Source organism: Geotrypetes seraphini, chromosome 3 (genome assembly GCF_902459505.1).
Source record: "Geotrypetes seraphini chromosome 3, aGeoSer1.1, whole genome shotgun sequence".
Taxonomy (NCBI): domain Eukaryota; kingdom Metazoa; phylum Chordata; class Amphibia; order Gymnophiona; family Dermophiidae; genus Geotrypetes; species Geotrypetes seraphini.
This window is the reverse complement of record NC_047086.1, coordinates 221953130-221972364: the sequence shown is the minus strand read 5'-3', so window position 1 is coordinate 221972364 and position 19235 is coordinate 221953130. Positions and strand designations below refer to the sequence as shown.

Genomic DNA, 19235 nt, shown 5'->3' with positions numbered 1-19235 from the left:
TTCATTTTCACTTCAATTAACAAGTATACAATATATCTTATACTATACAAAATCACTTGTACATTCTTAACCATAAATCTTAAATACTTTAAATTACCCCCCCATCCCATCCCTCCCTATATCAATAAAATTCATTCATATATGTATTATATCCCTTCTTATTATAAAATTTCAAGTATTTAAAGGTGTCTAATCATTTGAATATTCAATCAATGGCCCCCATATCTTTCTAAACCTATCATAATTCCCATTCTGTAAAGCAAGAACTCTTTCCATCTTATACATATAACATACTGAACTCCACCAAAAGGTATAATTGAGTCTTGTTCTTGAATAAATTGTTAAAAAAAGACTATCCAACAATCCTCAGAGTCTCACAAAGCCGAGCTGCCCTCAACCGGTACTGTATGCCGATGCGTGATGGCCAAGACCACTACATCCACCACAGGCGACTTCAATACATCCCTATCCCCCTCCGGGATGGAATACAAACGGATCATAGACTGCGCAAAACAAAAAGGCGTTTCCAGCGCCTTCCATTGTACGAGCACAATATCCCGAATATCCTGATGCATAGGAAAAGAGTGGGAGGCCAAGCGGATCCCCTAAAGCAGGGGGGTCCATCACACACAGGGGCTCCTTTGGGTCCTCCTTGAAACACAAAGCCAATGAAACCTGAAGAATAAGCTCCTGGAGCTCTTCCCGCTGAAAAATATGCACCACCGACGCATCCTTGCCAGCTGGTGGCTCCGTAAAACACCCACCAGCAGCATCTGTCCCCCAGAGAGGATCTTGGTGGTCCACCAAGGGGTCCAAGTCCTCATCAAGCGAAAACGCTTCCCTAAACAAAAAAAAAAAATCATCGTCCCATGAAACCTTCGGATGAAGCTGGGGGGTGGGGGATGGGAGGACTGGGTTGGAATTGGTGCAAGGACTGGGTCGGAACCGGTGCTGAGCTGGGCCAAATGGGGGAGGACACGAAGGGCGAAAGATTTCCCTGAAAACCCAGAGGCCCCTGGGGAGGAATCGGAACCCCCAGCTGCCTGAAGATAAGACTTGCACAAGGCCAACACAAAATCTGGGGAAAAAAACCCTGGCGGTAAAGCAGGACTCCCTGCCAAAGCAGTAGACCCAGCAGAAACCTGCCCCCGTCTTTCTAATATAGGGGGGGAAGGTCACCTGAGGCTGCAGACAAAATGAAGGAGCTTCCCGCCAAAACCAGTGCAAAACCCGCTGCAAAAAATTACCCTGAGGCCCGCAGCGGCAAAGAGGTCTGAACCGCCCCAGCCACTAAAGCAGGCAAGCTGGCAGCAGCAGTAAAGGAATCCCCAGCAATATCAGCAGTAAGGGAAACCTTAGTTCCCTGACTGTTGGCAGCTGAAGAAATCCTTGTGTGGGTGGAAAAGGAAGCCTGGGCTTCTCTCCTGCTTTCTGCCGATGCGCAAAGCACTCGCAAAGGGGAACCCTGCTCGCCAGGATCCAAAGCCTATGAGGATTCCCCTTCGCGGTGGCCAGTACACTGCAAACACAGGCCGGCCACATCGATCTCGCATCTGGAGCACAATGAGCACTTTTTCCCTTTAAAAAGTGCTCATTGTGAAAACCGCTACTAAGCTGAAATTAAGGTCAACTGAAGGCTTCCCTTCAGATAAGCAATAGAACTTTAATTAGAACAGACCCCAGTGGCTTTCTAAGCTATATGCCTTGCCATTATCGGTGGCAAGGCTTACAGCAGAGCTACCTCTACTGAAAAATTTCAGAGAAGTGGGGGAAATGTGGGGAGGGACTCGACCCATTGAGTGTGGCATCCCCTGAAAGGGTCCCCCCCAAGCTCAATCTGGCACCACAGTCGAGGACCAGAAGGCTTCAAAACAAAATCCAACAGCCCTACACTAACTCAGGGAAGACTGCAAAGGCTTACCACCTCCACCTGCTGGAGACTGAGCAGACTGATTGTACTTGAGACTGCACAGCCCACTTGTACTACAGCCAAAAGTTTGTCTCAGTCTCCACCTGCTGGTCACGGTGAACTATTATCCATCAGTGATTTGTGCTGATCTAGAGAGATGCTTAAAGAAGACACATAATTTAAGAGCAGTGGGGACAAGGAGAGAGAACTGCGGCTGGGGGTGAAAGAGGGACTGCAGCAGGAACAAAACCTCTGCGGTTTGTCAAGCCCTGATATAGGAGACCTGAGCTTAATTCTCCAATATGAATTCTGCTCCATGTTCAGCTGAGAACTGGAAATGATCCAAGATTATCACTCACAGTCTAAGGGCAGGGGGGAAGCAATGAGGGAGTCACTACTGTAGCCAGACTCAACAATTCATATATATTTTGTTGAAAGGGAAACACAGACTATGGTCCCTGAAGGCTACACAAAAAAACGTTCAAAGATAAGAAAATGGGAAAACATTAGAACTGCAAACTAAGACTCCATACTGCAGCTCCACACAGACTGATTTTCAATAAGATGCAAGCTCCAAAAGACCAAAACAGAACTGCTAGTTCAAAAAATAGATGTAACTCTTTTGCCCTTACTTTTTGCATTGGCCATGGAGCCATTAGCTAATCATGTTCAAGCTCAGCAGGCTATACAGGGAGTTCTTTGTGGTGGGATTTCAACCAAATTGTTGCTGTTTGCTGATGATGTTGTTTTTATTTTAACTCACCCGCAGACATCTTTGTCGGAGATTGTTGACGAATTGACTCACTATGGTGTGGTTGACGAATTGACTCACTATGGTGTGGTTTCCGGTTTTCGTACGAATATGGATAAGTCAGAGATTCTTAATGTATCGATAAACCCCAGAGTGTGTGCTGTGCTTAAGTCGAGCTATCCCTTTCAATGGGCATCTAAATCTATTTGTTATTTGGGAGTTAATATTATGGCACAACTCCATTCTTTTTTTTTTTTAATAATTCTTTATTCATTTTAAAACTTTCATCAAGTGTACAAATATTCATAGTAAACACAATTAGTCTGAGCACTTGAACATCTTATAAGTAGAAATGTAACCCTCACCCCACCCTCCCTCAAATCCCTCTATTCATTATAAGATCATATATTTGAAACCCTCCCCCCACCCAATACTAAATGGTGTATAATTAATAGAAAAATGGCATCTAATCATGACAGAAAGATGTTAATGGCTCCCATATTTTAATAAAATTTTTATAATTTCCATTCTGTACCGCTATTGATCTTTCCATTCTATATATGTGACATACTGAATTCCACCAAAAATTAAAATTAAGCCTACTATGATCTTTCCAGTTATTAGTAATATGTTGGATGGCAACTCCAGTCAAAATCATTAAAAGTTTGTTGTTACACGCTAATATCTGACTCTTTTTTCTCATAGACATTCCAAATATCACAGTATCATAAGATAACGCTACATGGTTTTCCAATAAACAATTTATTTGATCCCAGATTGAGTTCCAAAAGGCTAAGATATGGGGACAGTAGAATAAAACTCCATTCTTTATTTGAGGTTAATTTTCCTCCGCTATTGAAATCTTTGTGGGCTGATTTAGATAAATGGGAACATACTCCATTATCGTGGTATGGACGCATTCAAAGTGTATAAATGATGGTGTTACCTAAATTGCTTTATCTTTTTCAAGCTTTGCCTATTCCATTATCGGCGACATTTTTTCGTGGGGTGGCTAGAAAAGTTTTTCGCTATATTTGGAAAAGTCGCCTGCCAAGGGTACAGAGGAGCGTGTTACATCAATTTCGGGCACAGGGGGGTATGGCTGTACCCCGTTTGTGGCGCTATTATATAGCGGCACAATTAAAGTCCTTTTTAGCTTGGTGCAAAGATAGGTCAAAGAGTTGGGTTCGATTGGAAACCAGTATGGGCTCTGAGGAGCTGTGTAGGGTATTGCCGTGGCTACCTGAGGGGGAGGCTCGGCAGCTCCTTAAAGGGTTAATTCGTTTTTGCACCACACATTTGTGGTATGGGCCAGGGTACGGACCCACCTTTTTTGATCTAGGCTTTATTTTCGTAGTACTCCATTGTGGGTGGCGACAGGTTTTGGACCTGGATGAATAGATACTCGATTTCGGATTTGGGCTCAACAGGGCCTTCTAGATTTGGGGGATTTTGTGGAAGAGGGCAAGCTGATATCGTTTTTAGATTTGATGGAAGCTTATGATTTGGGGAAGAGGAATCATTTTCGATATCTTCAGGTGACGGATTTTATTAGGCGTAAGGCTCTTAATGATCTTCTTTTGGAGGAGACCCATTGGAATGGGCTCTTATGGGGAATAGTGGTAGGGGGTGTATTTCTCAGTTTTATAAAGCTCTTATACAACAATAGCCCCCCCCCAATTAAGTTTATAGGTATTTGGGAGGGGCTCTTGCGACCAGTTGGGCCAGCTATAAACTGGAAGCGGGTGTTTATTCGATTGCTTCGTGTTTCTATAGCTAGCTCTTTGGTGGAAAATGGATGTAAGATGCTGTACCAATGGTACCTTACGCCTATGCGACTCCATAAAATGTACCCCCAGGTATCTAATCTTTGTTGGAGAAATTGTGGTCAGCAAGGTACCTTTCTTCATATTTGGTGGGACTGCCCACAGATTGTTCCCTATTGGGATATGGTTTTTGAACTATTGTCTGATATTTTTCATACTCTTCATACATATTTTTCACTCTTCATCGACATATGGGTAGTGCTCTCTTACATTTACCATTAGCTTTGTTATCTGTTAAAGCGCATAAACTTGCTTGTTTTGTTTTTACGGCGGCTCGACTTTTATTGGCTGCCCATTGGAAACAGGCCTATCCCCCTGCCAGAATTCTTCTGTTGCGTAAAGTGGATTTTATTTTTCGAATGTCTAAACTGACTGCTTTGCTGCATAATCGACTTACTCCCTTTTTTAAAGTATGGGATCCTTATGTTAAATGGTGTGAAAGTATAACATAATCTTTGTTTGTAATTTATATGATAATGCTAATTATCTTGTATTGTTGTATTTTATTTGTATATTTGACCCTGGGGAGGGGAGGGAGGGTTGGGGGGATGGATGTGTTGTGGTGCTTTGTACTGAAGAGTTACAGTACAAATCTTTGCATTTTTGAGGGTTTTTTTGAGGGGGGGAGAGAGAAGTTGATCTGTGTGACTTTGATTTGGTTTTCTATTTGCTGTACCTCTCATGCTTTGTATTTCTCAAAAAAATTTCAAATATATATATATATATAAATAAAAACAAAAAATAGATGTAAAATACAACTACCATGTAGCACCAGTAACTCTTCAAATAATCAATCTAGATTTAAAATAGTGATTTTGACTGACAGATTAATGGTGCTCAGCCATACAGACTAGCATACAGCAAAAACAGGAGAGCCCTCTGAATTTCAAGCAGAACAAGCAGCTTGGGGTTTTTTAATTCATAGCATATGTGTTTCTTCCATCTGAAACGGCTGCCCCATCTAAGACTCTCGAACAGCCAACAGACCACAGGAAGACATTTCTTTGGGCTCCTGCTTGAAGCCAACAGTTACAGCAAACTATTGACCTTGATTCAGGGCCAAAAACAATCCTCAAGAGGGAGGCTATACTAAGCTGCCCAAAGGTTTCTACTTCAAGCTTTGTCTCTCTTACCCTTTAGCTTAATCGCAAACAAAGGATACGGGAAAGACAGTGTCTGGCCATTGGAAGACTCGGGTTTGAGCATCGGACATCATCCACAAAGGCTAAGCATCGCTGGCTGGATCGGGTAGTGTGTGCCTGAAATGTAGCAATACAGAGACAGGTTGTATTAACATATACAGTTAGTGCATCCTTTCAGCAAAGCAATTCACTCAGTGAATATAAGACAGAACATAGACAGCTAGCTGTTCAACATTCATGACCAAAGTTACCGTATTTCCCCTCCAAAGTGGGTGAAAATGTAGATGCGTCTTATGGAGTTAATACAACACCCCCCCGTACCTTTTTTTAAATTCCGGCAGTCACAACAATCAGTAGGAGCTTTCCACGTTCCTGCCCCTCCCTCGCTGGACAGCTGCCTCCGAGTTCTCATCTCTTGCGGCAGAGCAGCGCACAAGGTAGGCGCGAGCTTTTCGCACTCCTGCCTGGCCCCGCACTATCTCATGAGAACTGACGGCAGCTATTCAGGGAGCAGCGCGGGACCAAGCAGGAGCATGTAAAGCACGTGCCTGCCTTCTGCACCGCTGTCGCAAGAAATGAGGACTCTGAGGCAGCTGTCCAGCGAGGGAGGGGCAAGAGCACAGAAAGCTCTTGCCGATACAATGCTGGACCGCCAGAATTAAGAAAAGGTACTTGGGGGGGGGGGGCCTGCCTGCCTGCTCTATCCCAGCCTGCCACTAGACCTGCCCTGTCCCAGCCTACCACTAGACCACCAGAGGGGGACAGGGCAGGGTAGTGGGATAGGGTACACCATTTGGTTCAGAATTTTTTATCTTGGTTTTCCCTCCTCTACAGGTAGATGTGTCTTATGGTCAGGTGCGTCTTATAGAGCGGAAAATACGGTAATTTAAAGAGTTATGGATTTTGATATACAGTACTACCTTTCTGTGGTGCAATCAAATTGGTTTACATAGATTATATGCAGGTACTTTCTCTGTCCCTAGTGGGCTCACAATCTAAGCTTTATACATGGGGCAATGGAGAGTTAGGCGACTTGGTCCAGTATCACAAGGAACCACAGTGGTAATTGGCAGGATTGTGGCCATTTCATCATGAAGTGTTTCACTGCAGCTGAGATAAAACAGCTGCAATGAATCATCCCATTACAGGGAGGAGTTGAAAGCTCAGGCCAGGCCTCCCTGACAGCTTGTTGTGAAGAGCAGCTCTGGCTGCAGCTTCTTCCCTCAGGGACTCTTCTGTGACACAGCTCAAGAGCAGCTCCGGCCCAGGATCTCTGCCAGATAACACTGCATGTATGCTTCCTGGTCTCAAACTGCGGCCTACTGCTCACCGCTGCCCACTTTCCCCCTCTTGACCTACAGCATGCTGCTAATTCTAGGGGTGGGTATAATTATAAGCTGGGGGGGGGGCATTGCCCCTCACATGTTGAATTGGATTCATTGTGACTAGTTCATTGTGCTAAAACAGCTGTGATGAACTGGTCACAATGAAATGGCCATGATAGATTGTCCTAGACCAGGGGTAGGCAATTCTGGTCCTTGAGAGCCAGAGCCAGGTCAGGTTTTCAGGATCTCCACCATGAATATGCATGAGATAGATTTGCATCTCAAGGAGGCAGTGCATGCAAATCTATCTCATACATATTCATGGTGGAGATCCTGAAAATCTGACCTGGCTCCGGCTCTTAAGGACTGGAATTGCCTACCCCTGTCCTAGACTCATGTACTAATCATTAGTCTATTCCTCCAATCCAATTTATATACTTTTCTCTATTACCCTTTTACTACACAGAGAAGTATTTTTCGCTCCATAAGACGCACCCTAGATTTAGAGGAGGAAAACAAGGAAAACCCCCCATTCTGAACCAAATTTTCCCTGCCAGGCTCTGCACCCAACCCCACACTCCTTGCCAGGCTTTGCACCCTGTCCTCCCTCTGGTGGTCTAGTGGTAGGCCGGGACAGGGCGGGCAGGAACAAGGCCCAGATGTCAAGGCAGATGACTTTTTAAAATATGCAATGTTACATATTCTAATGATCAGACACCTTAAACACCTTGTTATTATATAAGATATAGGTGGGGTGGGATTGGGAAATATGTTATTTGTTAATTGATATATTATTAATGGATGCGGGGGTGGGAAGGGATTCTTTTATACTTTAATGATTATAAGTAAGATTGTCAAGTGATTTATACACTTGTTGTAAGATATGAAAATGAATAAAGATTTATAAAAAAAAAAAATTAAAAATATGCAATGTTACCTCAGTAACAACTATAGAAAAATAGGAAAATATAGTGCAAAATATAGACAGCAGATATAAATTCTCAAAACTGACACATTTTGATCACTAAATTGAAAATAAAATCATTTTTCCTACCTTTGTTGTCTGGTGATTTCTTTCTTTCCTTCCTCAGGCCCAACAACTCCTCCCCTCCTCCTTCCTATGTCCCCCTCAATACCTTCCATCCTTTGCCCTCTTCCCCCCCCCCCCCGATTTGGTGATTTTTTTCTTTCTTTCTTTCCTTCCTCAGGCCCATCAATTGTCCCTTTCTCCCTCCCTCCTATGCTCCCCTTATTGCCTTCCAGCCTTTGTCCTTACCCCCCCTTTCCTCACGCCAACAATTGTCCATTCCTCCCTCCCTCCTATGTTCCCCTCTCTGCCTTTCTTCTCTCCCCCCTTCCTCAGACCCAATTGTCCCTCCCTCCCATGTTCTCCTCACTGCCTTCCAACCTTTGTCCTCTTCCCCCCCAAGCCTGCCCGCCTGCTGGATTTAATTACCTGCCGCCGCTATGAAGACATGTTGCCGAAGGGCGAAGGCTCCAGGCGGGATGAAGCCGCAGCAGCGGGAGGAGGGGTAACGCCTGGTTCAGCAGTAGGTCAAACTCCAGTCAGTGTGGCACCTCAAGCCATGGTCTTGCTACAGCCCGAGAGTGAGGGACGAGTGGGGAGCAGGCGGCGCTTCACTAGCTCCGAACAGAACGAATTGCTGGGAAGGGCCAGGCGAGTGCAGTGATTGCACGCCGCCGGCCCAGAAGCCTTATCCCCAATGTCAATGGCTGGCCCAAACCTTATCTCCGACATCAGATTTGACGCTGGGAGTAAGGCTTCTGGGCCGGCGGCATGCAATCGCTGCACCCGCCTGGCTTTTCCCTTCCTCTACTTGCGGTAGCGAATGAGAGAGAAGTAGTAGCAGAAGCGGGCGAGAAACCCTGATCTAAATAAGGTAACAAGGTGGGGGGGGGAAGTTTTGGTATTCACTCCATCGGACGCACCCTTTTTTCCACCCACATTTTTTTTTTTGAGGAAAAAAGTGTGTCTTAATGGAGCGAAAAATGTGGCAGCTTATGAAAATTTCAAATATCTTCTCTGTACATCACTAGTATATCATGAAAAAACCCCAAAATGTATCTAAGAGAATGTCTTAACAGGCAATCTGGTTCAAATACAGAGAACATTTTTATTAGGTATTTATATACCACCTATCAAGGTTATCTAAGTGGTTTACAATCAAGTACTCAAGAATTTCCCTATCAGTCTCAGTGTGCTCACAGTCTATCTAATGTACCTGGGGCAATGGAGGATTGAGTAACTTGCCCAGGGTCACAAGCAGGGACAGATTAATGGGTAGGGCCCAAAATTGTCAGGGGGGCCCGCTGAAGGAGGGCAAACAGACAAGTGACTCACCTTGCCAATTTTTTTTTTTTTCCTTCAAATGGCAACCCCCCCTCCCTTCCCCGGCATCGACGGCAACGCGGCCGGCTGCTGTAGGAAGGTCCCGCGATGACTGCTTCTGCTGGTCCATCTCCCTCCGATGTCACTAACTTCTTATGGAGCAGAGCTGGTAGATGCATTCATCGCGAGACCTTCCTACAGCAGCTGGCCACACTGCTGTTCATGCATGGGGGGAGCGTGTTGCCGTTGATGCACTGAGGGGTTTGCCGTTGATTCAGGGGGCTGGGTGTTGCCGCCGATGCCGTTAGCTGTTCTGCATTTGTTTGGAGGGAGAGAGAAAGGAGCATGGGAGGGAGAGAAAAGGGGCAGATGCTGATAGAATTGGTGTGCAGGGAAAGGGGAGAGAGACATAAGGGGGAAGAATATTGGATGCAATTGGGCTGGAGGGAAAGAAAGGGAGCAGATGCTGATGGAATTGGTGTGCAGGAAAGGAGAGAGGCACATAAGGGGGAAAAATACTGGATGCAATTGGGTTGGAGGGAAAAAAGGGGCAGATGCTGATGGAAGTTGGGGGAAGGGAGAGGAGAGAGTTAAATACCAGACCATGGGGGTATGGAAGAGGGAAGGGAAGGAGAGGAGAGAGATGCCAGACCATTGGAGAAGGGAAGAAGATGGATGCCAGACCAATGGGGGAGGGGCAGACAATTTCTGGTAGAGGCAGAGAGAGAGAACAGATGCCATATAGAAGAGGCAGAGAGCGGGCAGACAGTGGATGGAAGGAAGAGAATGATGAGAAGATGAGGAAAGCAGAAACCAGACAACAAAAGGTATAAAAAAATTATATTTATTTTATTTCTTTCTGCTTTAGGATAAAGTATTATTGTAGTTGTGTTGATAATCGTTTATTAATAGAAAATGGAAATAAGGTGATCTTGTTTATTGGACTAATTTTAATACATTTTTTACTAATTCAGAGATCATAACTGCTTTCCTCAGGTCAGGACAGGGATACTGTAACAGCAGTATAGTTTACTGACCTGAAGAAAGAGGTTTTAATCTCTGTTTATAGTTTATAGTTTATTCAATTTTTGATTAAACGCTTTTTCGTTTCTTCAAAGCGTTGTACAGAATAAAAATAACTTTACAGATAAAAAATAAAACATTTAATACAAACTTTTAAGATCGACATGACTGACGTATTAGATAATTATAGACAGGCATACAATAGACACGATTGGTAAAGGGGGTAAGAAATACAATTGATAAAATAAAAATAAGAAACATTTAAGGTAAACACAAAAGGAATTAGGGGGAAGGGTATAAATTAAAAACTAGTATTAATGATTTGATGTCTGAAATGTGCCTCTTTATTTTTTATTTTTTTTTTTTTCAGTTAAAAGCTTCGTTAAAAAGGAAACATTTTAAGTTACTTTTAAATTTTTTTAAGTTTTTTTTCCATTTTTAAATATAGTGGAAGAGTGTTCCAGATTGTTGGGGCTGTGACTGAAAAAATTGAGGTACGGCGTGTGCCGATATTTTTTAGGGAAGGAATGTTGAGGTTAAATTGAGATATGGACCTTAAGGATCTTGGTGGGTCGTATGGAATCAGTAATCTGTCTATGAAGGCTGGGGCATTTGACTGCAGAGTTCCGAATGTTAAAAGGGCGATTTTATATGTTACTCTTTGTGAGACTGGCAACCAATGGGCATTTTGAAGAAGAGGGGTTACGTGATCATACTTCTTTGCTCCTGAAATTATCTTAATAGCAGTATTTTGAATCAACTGCAAACGTTTTAAGTCTTTATGATATATTCCTTTTAAAAGTGAGTTGCAGTAATCTAATTTCGATATAACGAGTGAATGTATCAGAATATTGAGAGAACTAATGTTGAGAAGGGGGGCTAATGATCGGATCATTCTCAATTTATAAAAACAATTTTTAACTAAGGCGCTTATTTGAGGTCGAAATGTCAATTTATTGTCTATGAGAACACCTAAAATTTTTATAGTAGTGACTGATGATAGTGGAATGTTATCAATAATGATTGGGGAAATTAGTTGCGCTCCCTCTTTTCCTGGGAAAAGGAGGGTATTAGTTTTTGAGATGCTCAGTGATAATTTATTGATGTTTAGCCAGTCGTGAATTTTACTTAATTTTTGATTAATTGCCTGAATCTCAGAATGATTGGTTGGGTCAATGGGGTGTAGAATTTGTAGGTCGTCGGCATAAGCGTATACTGTAAACCCTATTGATTGACAAAGAGTCAGAAGTGGAGCCAAGTAGATATTAAATAATAAAGGCGATAAAATAGAGCCTTGTGGGATTCCAAAGTTAGAGTGGTAAGGATTTGATTTTGTTGTGTGAGAAAAGTACTAGTCCAATAAAATGATAGAGTTCTTATGCTTTCAGGTGGATTTCCTGGGACACCAGGCCGCACAGTGGTATAAATTGTTATCTCGATATATGAATAAAAAAACCAAAGACTGGTCTTAGAGACATTTGGAGCAGAGATTAAGCATCAAATTTCTGCATCTCAATGGCCACGAGATGGAGAATGAGATGTACAGTGTCTGCATATATGAGACAAACTTGGTTCTTTTTGTTACATAGAGCATTTTGGACCCCAGTTCGTTTGAAGAAATTAGATAGCTCTAAGTCTAATAAATGTTGGCACTGTAATCTGGAAGCAGGGACCTTGGATCACTTAATTTTTATTGTCCTTTTGGAAATCAATTTGGTCTCAAATAAATTGTTTATTAGAAAACCATGTAGCGTTATCATATGATACTATTCTGTTCGGTATGTCAATGAGGAAGAAAAGTCAAATTTCATCAAGCAATAACAAACTTTTATTGATTATGACAGGAGTCGCCATGCAACATATTACTAATAACTGGAAAAATTATAATAATCTTAGTTATACATTCTGGTGGAATTCATTGTGTCACATTTATAAGATGGAAAGAACAATTGCTTTGCAGAAAGGGAATTAAAATAATTTTATAAAGATCTGGGGGCCATTGGCAAATTATTGTAATGAGTAGACATCATTTTCCAATGACAGTATATTTATACATTGGAGGGAGGGAAGATAATATGAAATTTTATTTAAAGATTAATAAATAAATAAGATTACACTATTTATATGTTATTTTTGATTGGAATAATTGAGGGGAGGTTGGGTAGGAGGGGAATAAAGCAGTTACTTACCGTAACAGGTGTTATCCAGGGACAGCAGGCAGATATTCTTAACTGATGGGTGACGGCAGCGACGGAGCCCCGGTACGGACAATTTTAGAGTGATTGCACTCTAAGAACTTAGAAAGTTCTAGTAGGCCGCACCGCGCATGCGCGAGTGCCTTCCCGCCCGACAGAGGCGCGCGGTCCCCAGTTAAGATAAGCCAGCTAAGAAGCCAACCCGGGGAGGAGGGTGGGACGTAAGAATATCTGCCTGCTGTCCCTGGATAACACCTGTTACGATAAGTAACTGTGCTTTATCCCAGGACAAGCAGGCAGCATATTCTTAACTGATGGGTGACCTCCAAGCTAACAAAGAGGGATGGAGGGATGATTGGCCATTAGGAAAACAAATTTTGTAAAATAGATTGGCCGAAGTGTCCATCCCGTCTGGAGAATGTATCCAGACAGTAATGAGAAGTGAAAATATGAACTGAGGACCAGGTAGCAGCCTTGCAGATGTCCTCAATAGGGTTTGACCTGAGGAAAGCTAAAGAGGCTGCCATAGCTCGAACCTTATGGGCCGTGACAGAACCTTCCAGTGCGAGTCTGGACTGAGCATAACAGAACGAAATGCAGGCAGCAAGTCAGGTGGAAATCGTTCGTTTAGAAACAGGATGACCCAGCCTATTAGGATCAAAAGAGAGAAAAAGCTGTAGAGACGATCTGTGAGGTTTGGTGCGCTCAACATAGTAAGCTAACGCATGCTTACAGTTCAAAGTATGCAAAGCCTGTTCTCCAGGATGAGAGTGAGGTTTAGGAAAAAACACAGGTAAAACAATGGACTGGTTGAGGTGAAAGTCTGAGACCACTTTAGGCAGAAACTTAAGATGAGTACGAAGAACCACCTTGTCATGGTGAAAAACAGTGAAAGGGGGTCAGCCACTAGTGCATGTAACTCACTGACCCTCCTGGCAGAGGTGAGAGCAATAAGGAAGACCACTTTCCAAGTGAGAAATTTGAGATGAGCTGTGGCCAATGGTTCAAAAGGAGGCTTCATGAGAGAGGAGAGAACCACATTAAGGTCCCAGATAACCAGAGGGGGCTTAAGAGGTGGTTTCACATTAAAAAGGCCCCTCATGAATCTGGAAACCAAAGGATGAACAGTGAGAGGTTTTCCGTGAACGGGCTCATGAAAAGCAGTAATGGCACTGAGGTGGACTCTGATGGATGTAGACTTGAGACCAGAGTCAGATAAAGAGAGCAAATAATCCAACACCTGTTCTACCGATAGCGAAGTGGGATTATGATGATGAAGAAGACACCAGGAAGAAAAGCGAGTCCACTTTTGATGGAGGCATCCAGAATGTGACGAACAGGCTGAGAGAGAGATGTATGAGCGGAAGTCAGCCCGAGAGAAACCAAGCTGTCAGGTGGAGAGATGGCAGGTTGGGATGTAGCAGAGATTGTTGATGCTGAGTAAGCAGAGTAGGAAACACTGTTAGAAGTATGGGCTCCCTGGAACTGAGCTGAAGAAGGAGGGAGAACCAATGTTGCCTGGGCCATTGTGGAGCGATGAGAATCATGGTGGCCTTCTCCCTCTGAAGTTTGAACAATGTCCGCAACATGAGAGGAAGGGGAGGAAAGGCATAAAGAAACCGATCCGCCCAATTGAGGAGAAACGCATCTGCTGCCAGACGAAGAGGGGAGTAGAGTCTGGAATAAAATTGGGGCAGTTGATGGTTGTGAGGAGCTGCAAAGAGGTCCACCTGAGGAGTGCCCCACTGAGCGAAGATGGACTGGAGAGTGACAGGATCGAGGGTCCATTCATGAGGTTGAAGAATTCTGCTAAGATTGTCTGCCAAGGAATTCTGTTCTCCTTGAATGTAAACAGCCTTCAGGAAGAGACTGCGAGCTGCCCCCCAAGACCAAATCCTTTGGGCCTCCTGGCATAAAAGGCGAGAGCCCGTCCCGCCTTGTTTGTTGATGTAGTACATGGCTACTTGATTGTCTGTGCACAGAAGAAGAACCTGGGGACAGAGAAGATGCTGAAATGCCCTGAGAGCATAAAACATTGCCCTGAATTCCAGGAAATTGATGTGATGTTTTCATTCCTGGTCCGTCCAAAGACCTTGTGTACGAAGATGGTCCATGTGTGCCCCCCAGGCATACGGGGAAGCATCCGTGGTGATGATCATGGAATGAGAAGGCAGATGGAAGAGAAAACCTCTGGAAAGATTGGAGGAGTTCAACCACCATTGTAGAGACTGCCGAAGAGACGATGTCACAGATATGTGTCGTAAAAGAGGATCTGTCGTCTGTGACCATTGATTGGCCAATGCCCACTGAGGAGTACAGAGGTGGAGACGGGCGAGAGGAGTAACCTGTACTGTCGAGGCCATGTGAACTAAAAGAACCATCATCTGTCTGGATAAAATGGAGTGTTGAAGAAGCACATGATGACAGAGGTGGAGCAGTGTCTGCAGATGGTCGGAGGGAAGAAACGCCCTCATGAGGTTGGTGTAGAGGACCGTTCCAATGAATTGAAGTCGCTGAGTGGGAAGGAGATACGACTTCGGGTAATTGATCTCGAACCCTAGAATGTGAAGGAAGGAAATGGTGTGGTTGGTGGCTTGAACCACTTGCTGAGAGGAAGGAGCCTTGATTAACCAGTCGTCCAGGTAAGGGAAAACCTGAAGACTGTGAGACCTGAGAAAGGCAGCCATTACTATCAGACACTTGGTGAATACCCTTGGAGATGAGGCTAGGCCAAAGGGTAGTACTCGGTATTGATAATGGTGGTGATGGATCTGAAATCTGAGATACCGTCATGAGGTCAGATGGATGGGTATGTGAGTATAGGCCTCTTTGAGGTCGAGGGAGCATAGCCAGTCGCCCTGAGTGAGTAGGGGATAAAGCGTGGCAAGAGAGCATTCTGAACTTCTCCTTGACTAAACACTTGTTGAGGTCCCTGAGATCCAAGATAGGTCTGAGATCTCCTATCTTTTTGGGAACCAGAAAATATCGGGAGTAAAATCCCTGCCCCCTCTGATCTAGAGAAACTTCCTCTATGGCGTTCAGAAGAAGGGATTGGACCTCCTGAAGGAGTAGGGAGGACTGAGAGTTGAAAGCAGACTCTTTTGGAGGACTGTCTGGTGGAAGAGTCTGAAAGTTGAGAGAGTAACCGTGATAAATGATGTTTAGAACCCACTGGTCTGAATTGATGAGTTCCCAACGGTTGAGAAAAATGTGAAGATGTCCTCCGATAGGTTGGGGCAGAGGAGAGGACGGCGGAAGACTGGCTATGTCCTGGAGAAGCAAGTCAAAAGGGCTGAGTAGTTTTTGGTTGAGCAGCTGGTTTTACTTGTTGCTGCTGTGGTTGACGAGCCTGTTGATGCTGTTGCTGACGTTGCCTCCGAGGTTGATGGTGAGGAGGTTGAAGGGGACGAGCAGAGTAGCGGCGTTGGTAGGATGACTGCTGACGAAAGGTCGAGCAGGTGGAGGTTTCTTTTTGTTCTTCAGTAAAGTATCCCACCTGGTCTCATGGGCAGACAGTTTTTGTGTGGTAGTATCCAGAGACTCTCCAAATAACTCGTCACCCAAGCAAGGCGCATTTGCAAGGCGGTCTTGGCGATTGACATCGAGTTCCAAGATCCTAAGCCAAGCTAAACGCTGCATGGCGACAGCCATTGCAGTAGCCCTGGAGGTCAGTTCGAAGGTGTCAAATGGAACGGACCATGAACTTACGAAGTTGAAGCAAACTGGAAGTATATTGCTGAAAAAGTGGGACCTTACGCTCAGGTAGATACTTTTGAAAGGAAGACAGCTGTTGGATTAAATGCTTTAGGTAAAAGGAAAAATGAAAAGCATAATTGCCTGAACGATTGGCCAGCATAGCGTTTTGGTATAAGCGCTTGCTGAATTTATCCATGGTCTTACCCTCTCTGCCAGGAAGGACAGAGGCATAGACACTAGTGCCCGCAGCCTTTTTTAAAGTGGATTCATGCGGGAGTTGAGTAAGGATTCATGCGGGAGTTGAGGTTTGTCAAAGCCTGGAATGGGGATGACTTTGTACAGAGTGTCCAATTTTTGAGGAGCTCCAGGGATGGTTAAAGGAGTCTCCAAGTTTTTGTAAAAAGTTTCCCTCAGAATGTCATGGAGGGGCAATTTAAGGAATTCCCTTGGAGGTTGATCAAAATCCAAGGCATCAAGAAATGCCTTAGATTTTTTGGAGTCAGACTCCAAAGGAATGGAGAGGGATTCAGACATTTCCCTCAAGAATTTGGTAAAGGAGGACTGTCAGGTTTACTGGTAGGCTCCTGGATAGAAGGATCCTCCTCATCAGAAGAAACCTCATCATCGGTACCCAGAGGTTCTTCAGATTTGTCCCATAGGTCAGGGTCTCGCACCTGAGGGCCTCGACCTCGGGAGACTGGAGTCAAGAGGTCACCATGCAAGGATTTGCGCACTGACTTCCCGGATCGCATAGATGCTGTACCCGGAGAAGTTGCAAGGCGCCGAGCGGGATTGAGAAGCAGTGCCGACTCGGAGACCATCTGCACAGCATGGTGCGAGGTTCTCAGTTCTGCTGACAAAATAGGCATGGAAGCGGAGGGAGTGTGAACCGGTGCCGAAAGCGTCTACGCCGATAACATAGGCTGAGCTACAATCGGTACCGTAGGCTCAGAGCGGACAGGAACCGGAAGGTTCGGTGCCAACAGAGCAGGAAGAAGCTGTTGCAATTGCTCCTGAAGTTGGACTTGGGAGGACGGCCCCAATGCGATCATCCAAAGAAGGCACCGGTACCGCTTTCTTTTTCTTCGGTACCTGAGGTGCCGCTCGGGAGATGAGGAGGCCGATGATGTGGCACTCACCTCAATAGGAGCGGAGCGTTTACGGGGGCGCCTCGAGGTCGGCAGGACTGGGCTCACTGCAGCTTCGACCGGAGGACGCTCCAGGGAAGAGGAAGGCTTCTTAGCCGGCTTACCTGGGGGATGCAACACCGAAGTAAGTTCAGGTGGTGTTGAAAGAGTCGGTGCCGGTTTAGAGGGGGCAGTCGACATCGGTGTGGATGTCGATGGTTCCATCCCAGCACCGAAGAGAAGTTTCTGTTGGAGTTGTCTATTCTTCAAGGTGCGCTTTTTAAGAGAAGCGTAACGGGTGCAAGAGGAAGCCCTATGATCTGGACCCAGGCACTGGAGACACCAATTGTGAGGATCAGTCAAAGAGATAGGGCGTGCACTCCATTGAGACTTCTTAAATCCTGGCTGCGGGGGCATGAAGGTGAAAACGGCCTCCGCTAAATCGAAGGCGGAAGCTTCGATGGTGCCAACAGGCTCCGCCGGGGCTAAACGAAAAATAACGAAAAAAAGAAGAAATATATATATATATATATGTTTTTTTTTTACAACGAAATGAAATGAAAAGAAAACAAGGAAGTAAAACCTCCAAAAAATACGCGCGAGCAAGGAAGGCAGAAAAGTTTTCAACGACTGTTGAAAAAAAACACGTCTTCTTAGCTCCACGGAAATTATGAAACTCCGTCGGGCGGGAAGGCACTCGCGCATGCGCGGTGCGGCCTACTAGAACTTTCTAAGTTCTTAGAGTGCAATCACTCTAAAATTGTCCGTACCGGGGCTCCGTCGCTGCCGTCACCCATCAGTTAAGAATATGCTGCCTGCCTGACCTGGGATAAATTTTATGTATTTACGATGATAATAGAAGGAAATTCAAGTGTTCTGTAAATGTTTTAAATGTTGTAATATTATGCACTTGTAAGATGAAAAATGAATAAAGAATTAAAAAAAATAAAAATAAGATGGGCATTAAATTTTTTTCCCGCCATGTCCCATGCCTCCTACCCATATGCAAAATATAAATTAGTGGGCTTCCAAAAGCCCTGCCAGCTGAAGATCTCTTCCTCTAGGAAGGAAGGGGAGATTTGTTCAGAGATGTTTGGAGGTTGTATAGAAGAAAAACTGTACACTGTCACTGGTATGGTAATCTTTGTTTGTTTTTAATTTTAAAATAAAAGAAAAAAAGAAATAAAGTGGAACTAAAGAAGTAAATGGGTAAATACATGGGGGCGGGGCCCTCAACAAATTAATCCTACCCTGGTCACAAGCAGTGCAGGGTTTGAACCCACCACCTCAGTGTGCCGAGGCTGTAGCTCTAACCACTAGGCTATCCACATGAAACATCTAAGACTACCATGCAAAACTCCATCATTTATTTTCTCTTTAGCATGTACCCGCCCCACAATCAACAAGAAGAAAACTGACAAACCCATACAATACCAAAAAACGACCCCACCAAAGATCACTCATATACCCGAAAACAACTCACAACACACCAATAGACTACACCACTCTCAAATGTGCATATGTGAACATCGGAGCCATAGGTCCCAAAACAGAACGCATAAAAAACTGGATAAAAGAAGATAACCTAGACTGCCTTTTCCTCACAGAGACCTGGATTACCTCTGACTCGGACCCCAGAATAACTGAAGTCTGCCCAGAGAGCCACAAGTTGACAATGGTCTGCAGAGAAAATAAGAGGAGAAGGAATTGCCATCCTAGCCAGAAAACACCATAAACCTAAAAATACAAGACAAAACAACCAACCCATAGATGAATTTACTAGCCTGTCAACTTTCAAGCACATCACTCAAAGGAACGCTAACATGCATACTTTGCTGCATAACCCCAAGTAACTGGAACACTGCTAAACCAATATTTGAAGAATTTATAT

At 44.4% G+C, this 19235-nt stretch overlaps 1 protein-coding gene and 1 non-coding gene across 7 annotated transcripts in view; both read right to left on the bottom strand.

Moving 5' to 3' along the window:
* The window catches only part of KANSL2 (KAT8 regulatory NSL complex subunit 2), a 269907-nt gene that overhangs the window by 72329 nt on the left and 178343 nt on the right, over positions 1-19235 (bottom strand). For all 6 annotated transcript variants that reach the window (XM_033936114.1, XM_033936109.1, XM_033936111.1 and 3 more), the window contains one exon: positions 5649-5745. In XM_033936114.1, coding sequence (XP_033792005.1) covers positions 5649-5745 — 97 coding nt within the window. The remainder of the gene's footprint in view (positions 1-5648; positions 5746-19235) is intronic.
* LOC117358342 lies at positions 5415-5549 on the bottom strand. The gene has a single exon (XR_004539037.1). It is a non-coding gene; the product is annotated as a small nucleolar RNA SNORA2/SNORA34 family (small nucleolar RNA).